The sequence below is a fragment of the Juglans regia genome, chromosome 13 (assembly GCF_001411555.2).
Source record: "Juglans regia cultivar Chandler chromosome 13, Walnut 2.0, whole genome shotgun sequence".
Classification (NCBI taxonomy): Eukaryota; Viridiplantae; Streptophyta; class Magnoliopsida; order Fagales; family Juglandaceae; genus Juglans; species Juglans regia.
The window spans coordinates 5,778,418-5,788,373 of record NC_049913.1 but is presented as its reverse complement, the minus strand read 5'-3'; the positions used below and the strand labels follow the sequence as shown (position 1 = coordinate 5,788,373).

The 9,956-nt window shown below is 34.5% G+C and overlaps 1 protein-coding gene across 6 annotated transcripts; it reads right to left on the bottom strand.

Annotated features, from left to right (window-relative positions):
• Positions 1–3,120: 3,120 nt before the first annotated feature.
• LOC108987006 (subtilisin-like protease SBT3.9) lies at positions 3,121–8,120 on the bottom strand. 6 transcript variants are annotated; one of them, XM_035683960.1, is made up of 12 exons: positions 7,911–8,120; positions 7,714–7,805; positions 7,218–7,315; positions 6,984–7,139; positions 6,799–6,910; positions 6,171–6,361; positions 5,818–6,059; positions 5,201–5,298; positions 4,861–5,100; positions 4,096–4,210; positions 3,802–4,051; positions 3,121–3,735 (listed from the first exon to the last, which is right to left on the bottom strand). In XM_035683960.1, exons 1-12 carry the CDS (start codon positions 7,995–7,997, stop codon positions 3,167–3,169), a joined length of 2,250 nt encoding a protein of 749 aa, XP_035539853.1. In that variant the 5' UTR covers positions 7,998–8,120; the 3' UTR covers positions 3,121–3,166. The 6 variants fall into 6 exon arrangements, with proteins under 6 accessions (XP_035539853.1, XP_035539851.1, XP_018815390.1 ...); XM_035683958.1 differs by having other exon boundaries at positions 5,818–6,361; XM_018959845.2 differs by having other exon boundaries at positions 3,802–4,024; positions 5,818–6,361.
• Between the last annotated feature and the right edge of the window lie 1,836 nt (positions 8,121–9,956).

Genomic DNA, 9,956 nt, shown 5'->3' with positions numbered 1-9,956 from the left:
AGTTGTGAATAGTAATGAGATGGATTGTGAATAGTAATAAAATTTATGAATTAAAGTTGATGAATAGTAATGAATAATAGTTAAATGAATTGAGATGAATTGTAAATCCAAACCGAACCTTAATATACATCTTTAGTGCAGTAATTGGTAAATCCAAGTCTACAAGCTGTAACACAGCTAGTTACTTAAAAGAAAAATAGATTGAAATTGCTCATTTCGAGGAAAGTACCTCTATTAAAAAAAATAAAGAAAAAATAAGAGAAAGGAAATAGGAGTTTCGGACTGTGACACAAGCAAAGGCAATGCAAGTGCACAAGGTGATAAATGTATAAGTTCCATCTGGTAGAGGCAATTACAGTAGCTCTATTTTATATAGCAAGGAAGAAAGTCAGCTAACAAGAAGCCTACCTCAAGCAACCAAACAACGCGTCTCAGTATACTTTTTCACAACAATAGTTAAGTTAGATGGCGGGGTATGGATTTCCTGATCTTGCGTGTATGGGAGAGACACGACTTTGGTGATAATTTGACAGACAGATATAAACCGGAAACTGATAAGTACAAGTTGAGCAGGGTCTCGATCTTGAATATAAGTTGCCGGTACGCGCCTATAAAATAAACTTTTTTAGATAGCAGACCCGCACCCACCTATATATGAAATCCCAACCATCGAGCTGTTAAAAGCATTGGACTCAATAAAGTTCATCAAAATTTAGTTAGAGAATTTATTTTTATAAATTTAATTGCTCATTTTTTAATAATATTAATTAATAGACTTTTTAAATTTATCACTATTATTTTAAAATATTTATTTTGATTTTTTCATTTATTTTAATTTTAATTATAATTTAAATATTTATTCGTTATTAAAAATATATATATTAATTTTCTTACGTTCATATTATTCTTAACGAATATAATTTTTTAACGATTTTTTTTTTTACAACGATCATATTCTTTCAACTGATCCATTTTTTCAACGGTCACAACATATATATTTTTTCTGTTGTATTTTTATGCGGGAGGAATAACAGGCAATGGGAAGAGAATTGTTTATAATAAAAATAATATTTAGCCAGCCCTGGCTAGTGAATAAATCTTGAGCTAAAATTACTGTTCATTTATTGAGTCTATTATAGTGAATTTTTGTACAACCTAACTAAACTTTAGCCAAAACTTGACTAAGTTGAGTCTATTGCTAGTGCTCGTAACAACACCAAATAATATCAAATAATAGACTTTCCAAAACTATCATTATTTTATTAAAATATTTATTTTGGCGCTTTCATTTATTTTAATTTTAATTGTAATTTGAATATTTATTAGTTATTAAAAAAGTATACATTAATTTTCTAACGTTCATATTATTCCTAAAGGATATAATTTTTTAACGGTCTTTCTTTTTACAACAGTCATATATTCACAACAGATATTTTTTCTACAGTATTTTTGTGAGGGAGGAGCAACAGGCAGCGGACATATACTGTTTATAGTAAAAATAATATTTACCCAACCCCTAGCTAGTGAATAAATATTAAGCTAAAATTACTATTCATTTATTAAATCCATTATAGTGAATTTTTGTGCAACCTAACTAAATTTTAGCCAAAATTTGACTAAATTGAGTCTACTACTAGTGTGCTCTTAGACCGGTATTGACTTAGATTTTTAAACGAATAAATATAGATAGAAGTCATTATTGGGAGCATCTATTTTACACACATGATGTGACATCATCTAGACCACACATCTCTCCAAATGAGTATTGGGAATAATCAACTAGAAACAGTCATACAGTGAATGCAAAATATGTACTACTATAATAACTTATCTCTATCGTTACTCTTTTTAAATATTTGCATCACCTGGCCTGACAACCAATACGAGTTCGCTTTGAAAGTAAGCCAAAACTCTCGTTTCAAAAGCCATCGATTATAGGAAGGGCTTCCCTTTCAATTTGGCTCTAAATGAAAATTTTTTTAGTGGCTTCCAAAGCTTGAATGAGTTCCTTAGCCGGGGCTGTGGCCATGATGATCCTTGGATGGGAATAGCTTTTTATTTTCTTTTTTACCCCTCCAAGGGAAACCATTTCAAAAGTAAACCCAGTTGGTCAGTAACCAATTTGTAATCATGTCTGTTTAATGATTTAGTCATTGAAGTCAACCACTTTAGTTGCAAACTCATTCGGCGCAATTGCCTAATAGAATCATGGTGAAATCACTTCATTGTGGATGAAGCATTTGCCTCCCAATTCCACAGGGTGACCTTTGACCTGACTTTTGATGCGAACACTTTCAAGGCAAATTCATTTGAATGGCAACGAACTCATTTTGAAATGAGCCGGAGTTTTCAGTTTCTTCCTTTATGATAATTAGAGGGTATTCTGGTTTTTATGATATAATTCGGTGGAAATTGATCATTCAAAGTGCCATTGCCAATTTTGAGAGAGTTTATGATACATATTACAAAAAGGGTGGTACTTTCAGGAGTGCAGGGTGTAATTGTCCAGTAGTTGCTAGATTATACATCCTTTTTACTTGGTGTAGCATTATTTTTGGAGTTTGAAAACAGTAAATCTTATTATTTTCACTTCTCTAGATATTTGTGATATCCCATATGATAAGATTAAGAGTAGATAGTGTATAAGATCTAGCATTGTTTGGGAAAGAGAAGTTATTGCTCTTTATATGGTTTCAATAAGGCTTCAATTGTATCATTGACTAGTCATTTTGGAATATAGGTCATGTGATTTGGACTTTTCATTGAAGCATTACAAATGGTATCAAAACTTTTTTCAACAAAAAATGTGGGACTTGAACCGTGCCACCTACGATGGATTGGCCCGATGAGGACGTCGGAAATTTAAGAGAAAAGATTGTGACACCCCATATGATAAAGATAAGGGTAGGTGGTGTATAAGATCCCACGTTGCTTGAAAAGTAGAAGTTCTTGTTCTTTATAAGGTTCTAATAGAACTCCAATTATATCATTAACAGTCCTTTTGAAGTATAGGTCATGTGATTTTGACATTCCATTGAGACGTTACAATATCTCTCTCCTAATGATTCATGAACGTGTTTTGTGAGATGATTCCAAGCTAACAGGAGCGAAGCAACAGAATGTAAATGTTGATGATAATTTATTGATACAGTTGATTACAACAACATCATGTTTGTGCATAAAAATTATCAATGACAGTCCGCACTGTCAACGGTATTCTAACTACATGGAAACCATCTAACCAAAACAGATTCCCAAACGAGTATCTTCCTTGAACTCTTAGCGTGGAACAGAAAATCACCTTGAACTTCAGATTCCTTGTTGTAGAGTTAAACCTTAAAATTGATGGCTTAACTATCACTTCAGTTCCAGCTGGTGCTTCAACAAAAGCAGTGTAAATAGAATTAGCCGGACCCACATTTGTTACCTTTCTCGACACAGTTAAGTTATTCTTCAGCTCAGGAATGGTAATAGAAGGCAGATTAAGATTTACAAGGAAGTTGGCTGACTTATTGCAACGTCTGCTAGACCTAGTCATCGAACTGATGGTAGTATGATTGTATCCCATGGAACAAAGAAAATGGAAATAGTCTGAGGACCCCATGTCATATATGAGACCAGGAGCTATGGCTTTGTTAGGATCAACATGACCACCTCCATAGTCAAATGGGTCAGCCTGCTTATGGGGAGCTCCTTCAGCAACTGTGCATTGACCATATTCATCTTTCAAAGAAGCTGCACAAGAGACAGAGGATCAGTTGTGCACATGAATGTTTTGAGGAAATAATTTTTTTTGTCAACCTGTAGAAACCAGCGCAGACTTGATTGCAGCAGGGCTCCATGTTCGGTGGATAGCTTTTAGAAGGGCCACAATGCCAGATATATGGGGACAAGACATGGAAGTTCCTGAATCAATACTGAAGTCCAGCGGAGGGAGGTGTTTTTGGGTCATATCTGATTGAAAGGGGGAATAAGCAGGGGACCAGGAGGCCAGAATATTAACTCCAGGAGCAGCAATATCAGGCTGCAGCCACACACTCAAATACATCAACTGCAAGAATCATATAAGTATTAACTTTGTGAAGTAGTGAGTACCTTCAATACAGATGGAGACAAGGAACTAGGTCCTCGAGAGGAGAAGAATGCCACTTCTGGGGAAATCTGTTGTCCCACAGCTGTCTCTGTTGGGCTAAACTTGACTATAGGATTTCTGTTGAATAAACATCTCCTCAGGAAATTTTAAATCAGACAGTTTTCAAATGATGTTTTTCTTTCTGTTGCTCTTTAGAGAGACAAAAGTTGAGGACAATGCAGTTGGACTCTTTGTTAATGATTTATATGTTGACACAACCAAAAGGCTTAGAAGCAGAATTCATAGAGATCATCCAATATGCCTATGTTGTTAGGAAACAAAGAGGATTATTATAGGCCATTGATTAGTACAAGCTTTGTGACAAAAAATAAGACACTTTTGACACAAATCAAGAACTGACGAAGTTATTATCTGCCCTCCTAAATTCCAATCTCGTTCTAGGCATTGGGGAGAGGATTTTATTAGCCATCCCATAGCCCTATTGGAAGTTGCAGATCAATATTCCAAGAACAATGGCCACAACATAGTATTAAGAAGGATGTCAAAACAATAAGCGACATCAGTGGCCATCTTATCCACTTGGAATAACCTACCATAGAATTTTACATAGAAATTATTGGTGCCTTGACACTGGACAAATCATCTCATCATCATTGACGTAGGAAAGGAAGGAAGACAGTTAAAGAAAAAGGGACACAGCAGACATGTCAAAAAATTGGTTTATTTTCACTTTCACACCATGGATTCAGCATGCTCTCTCAAATTACCTGGTCATATCCATGTACGTGAGTAGAGATGTGCCAATTGCAAAGTCTATTTGGACACAAGGAATACCCCAGGTTAAAGTGACATCCTTTGTGGGAAACTGGGCAAAGATGACACCAGCTCCCTGAACATCAAGTACAGCACTGGTTGCAACAATAGCTGAACTTTGTGATCGAGTTGCAAAGCAAAGAACTACTTTTCCTCTTGCTAAAGTGGCATTTAGGGTTCCTGAAACACAGCTCCTGCTAAAAGTAACTGCCATTAGAATTTGAATATTGTAACATAGAGTAGAGGTTTCACTCAGAGTTCTTGCAACAAGATGCAAAAAGCAAGGCATTATACTTTGCTCTGTCTTCATCTGAATCATCAGCTGCTATATCTTGTCCATTCACAATAGGGTGAAATTCGTTCATATCCTCCCCTGTATAGAAAGCCTGACCCTGTTTGAGAAAATAAAATTACTCCTAGGTCTATATATAATTTAAAAGAGGAAAGTATCAATTTTGGTAACTAGCTAGTAGTTCATTATAAATGTGAAGTTTCAATCAAGGCTCTTTAGGCATGGTTCGACCAGGAAAAAAAAACAAGAACAAGAACAAACAGTTCCAGGGGTTCAGGCTCTCCATGCAACTTCATAATGGATGTACTCAAAACTACTTATCAGAAATAACAAGTTGAATTAACCAAATTATAGTGTATTTCCCTTGATAGGCTGGCTTTAAAGGAATAATATTGTTGTAGTCATAAGATTAAAATAAATGAATTCCTCAAGTTTCTTTCGGTGACACGGGCATAATACTGAACGACAGTCGACAATATATCTTTATATGTTGATTCTTTGTTCGATTAGGTACTTATAGTTACTTTAATGCAGTAAGATTTCATTGAAAATTTGTTTATCTCATCCCAATATGAGTAAATTACAATCATTCATGGCTGGAAAGGAAGTTAAGAAGTACCACAAAAGTTTGATTGTTTCCTAAAGTGATGACAGTGGGGAAAGCTCTATCGATGGTACTTGCTGCCACAGTTATGACCCATGGAGCTGTATTTATGACAGACTGAGAGTAAGGACCAGAATTCCCAGCGGAACAGACAACAGAAATTCCTTTAGTTACGGCATGGTAGGAACCAATGGACAAGACATCATCAATATATGTATCAAGTGGAGGTGGTGAGCCAAGAGATACTGAAAGCACATCTACACCATCAAAAATTGCATCGTCAAATGCGGCTAGAATGTCAGCTGAGCTGCAGCCACCAGTAGCCCAGCAAACTTTGTAAACAGCTAACCAAGCAAATGGAGCACCACCTCTTGCCACTCCTTGAGCTAATCCCATAAAACTCGCATTTTGTACCGGAGCCCCGGCAGCAGTAGATGATGTGTGAGTACCATGTCCTGAAGCATCTCGGGGAGATAAGTATTCAACCCCATCACTTGTATTCATCTTTCCAAACTCAGCTTCGTATCCTTTGACATACCATCGTGCACCAATAATTTTTCTGCACAAAGTCCCACGGCAGTAAGTGTTTAATGCTACAATCAAATATAAGAGGCCTCAAACTCGCAGGGATGCATTGAAAGGGAAAAAAAAAGGATGGAAAACAGATTGGTGCTTCTTTGTTGCACTGCATATTCTTGGACTCAAATGTGGGACTTTCAAGAGTAAAAACTTCCATTCCATTAACTCTGGAGTTCAAAGTACAAAAGTTAATGGCATGCTGAGAAGGTTGTGGCATAGTTTCATCAACTAAAATAGACAAAGTCATTACTCCAAACTCCATTGTCATTGATCACTTTAATGGCTAGAATAACCTTTACCGTGATCTTGCCAAATTTGATTTTCTTTTCACTATTATATGGAACCAAACTATTGGTTCTCTCATATGAGAACAATTTGATTAAAAATATAAGTTAGTGTAGCATGAAGTAAATTAACCTATTACAGTGGGAGCTATTGAACTTCTCTCCTTGTTGACATATGCCTTTCCAACGAGGCGGAGCATTTTCCATTCCCTCATCTTTGAAGCTTGCAGACTCGGGCCAGATTCCTGTTCAACAAAAAGCAGCATAATTAGAACCTATCCCGGTAAAATAAAGCAAATGCAGCTTTTCCACGCTAACCAGTGTCCATGACACCAATAATGGACCCGTTTCCCGATTGACTCATTGAAGTAATCCCATTCACAATTTGGCTCTTTACTTGGAGAAAGTCCCAACTTCTAGTTGTTTGCAAGCTAAGAACTCGGTTTCGAACTACTCGAATAACTCCTGGGAAATCTGCATTGTATTATGAGAGAGGAGAATAACAACTGCAGGTAAGAAACCAGTTTTTACAAATCACCAACATTGAAACACCTGCAATTTGCTTGGCTTGAGACTCAGTTAAGGCTGCAGCAAACCCCGAAAACCCATACTTGTAGCTGTACAGAATCGACTCCTTGGCAGCTTCACTGCTGTCAAATTGATATCTCAAACTCTTACTTTTTCCTTATTATCATAATTAGGCCACAGTCCCGTGCCTTCACCCAGCAACAACATGGTGAAAATGCATTTGATGCACGCAAAACTGTAGGAACTACTAGGAAACAATAATTAAAAACGAGGCCAGACATAACGTTCCCATGTGAGAACATAGATTGGGTTTTGCAACTTAGAACAAATTTTAGAGAGCATAAAAAAGCATGCTGATAAAGAGATTTGAAACAACGAAAGGTTATCAAAAATTAAAGATAATAGCTGTAAGATCACGCAAATTATCTTATAGCCGTTTTTACTTTACTTAATACGCGATTGAAATTTTGTCGTCTAAAAAAACAGAGTGAATGCTGAACAAAGGAGTTAGAACTCAAACCTTCCAATTATATTTGACAGGATTTCATGGTGCGAGTCCTGAACGAGTTCCGGTTCGTCATGCTGTCTCTCCCCCATATACACAATGTGAATCTGCCAAGACCAGAGAAAAACACAAACCCACGAAACAAGTTGATCAAGAAAGCCAAATCAAGGAAGAAACAGAGCAGAACGCATACAAAGAAAACGCAGACTCACATTGCTTGAAGCAAGAGCTAGAAATAGGAAAGACTGTTGCATAGCAAGAACAAGGAAAATGATACCATAAATCCAAGTAGAAGCCATGACTCATGAGGAACCTGAACTGAAAAAGACACTGTTTGTTTGTGATTCTTGTAATTCTTGCAACCTATGAAGGTGGGGATTCCAAAAATGATGAAATTCTTATGTGCGTGGGGACCATAGTGATTTGCTCCACTACTGATACTAGCATTTACACCAATAATGCATTTCTGCGCCATAGATATATAGTGATACATGTATGCACTTTCTTTTCATTGTTAGGTGAAATCACGAGAGTAGTGGACTCTTGACTCTGAGAGAGAGTGGGAGGGATAATGGATTGCGTTGGTCCTTTTCGATGTCATGTCTTGCGAGGGCAGACCGGGGAGGGTTGACTGTTATTTCCGACAATACATGGTGGTGAGCTCACTTCCCTCTCGTCCGATATGCCGGATTCGTAAATCTGTTTTCCCTATGTTCGGCTGCCCGTACTTTTACAATCGGGGAAATGATACTGTGTTACGATACTCTACAGCGGGTTCATTGAAATTTGAATCAGTATGTTTTTTTGGACGCTGATACGTCTAACTTCTATCTTTTTTTTTTTTTTTCCTACAGTGCACTTTACCTTTTTTTTTATAAATATTTTTTTAAAAAATTCATAAATTTATTAAAAAATATTTTTTAAATTATTAAGTAAAAAAAAAAGTTAATATCTTTTAATTCAATTGACAACATATTGATTTATGTTAAAAAAACCAAGAATCCTATCCTTGGATAAAAAAAAAAAAAACTAAAACAAAAACCACAATTCGATAACAAAAAATCTACTCAACCTCCTACTATTCACACAACCTCCACACTCCACATTATTTTTAATTTTTATTATTTTTTTCTTTTATTAAATATTTATTATATGAATAATGAATAAAAAATTTGAAATAATTTAAAAAGAATAAACTCAAAAAAAATTTTAAAAAAATATTAAAAATTTAAAAAATTTAAAAAAGTGTGGAGTGTGGAGTGTGGTGGAGGTTGTGTAGCAACACTTTAGATAGAACTTCTCGATAAACATATTATTTTCTATGTTTTTTTCAACTTTGAAATTTAGAATTTTTTTTTTAAATGATATTTGAAATCATAAAACGTGCAAAAACGTGCAAGTATCCTCTTGAAAAAATGAATAAATATGAAATTTATATAAAAAAATTAATTTTTTAATAATAAATCTATTTTTTTTAAATAAATATGTGACGCTTCCATATTTGATGATTATATCTAATATTACTTTTTTTTTCTCTCTCTCTCTATTGTAGACTTGTGGCCTTGCATTTTGATTTTCTTTTCCGTCCTTTCCAAATCAATCGATAAAGTTTTCATTTGTACAATAATTCACAAAGGTTAAAGTTATGAATTGTCATTACAGCTTAATCCATATAATCTATCATTTTTGTTCGGGAAAGTAACTGTTCAATCTAGGGCTATAAGGGCATGTTTGAGATTGCAATAGGAGTCATCCTCCATAGAAGCATCATACTCTATACACTATTTAAAAAATATGTGATTTTATTTTTTTATCCTCGTATTTCATATTTCATATTTTATTAAATATGATAATAAAATGATAAAATCATATATTTTTAAGTGGTATGTATAAATGTGAGGCTTATGTCTATAATTGTTATTGCAATAGAAGTCTTAACAATACTTAAATAGTTTTAAAAGTTCTTTAATACAAAAGTTAAGTTGTTTGGAGTTACATATTAAAGCACTTTTAATATTTGAGTTAATCTCCAATAAACTAAAAAATATGTTTGATATTTTTCCTAAAACGTACTTTTTCGGATAATGTATAAGGTAATTTGAGTTTTAAAAAGTCTATTAATTGACAAAAATACCCATATAATTTTTAAATAATTACAATTTCTAAGGATATGATCATAGTTTTTAAAAATTCAAATAATTATAATTTCTACATCATAAATTATTTTTTTAATTTGTTTCCAAACAAACGTAACATGT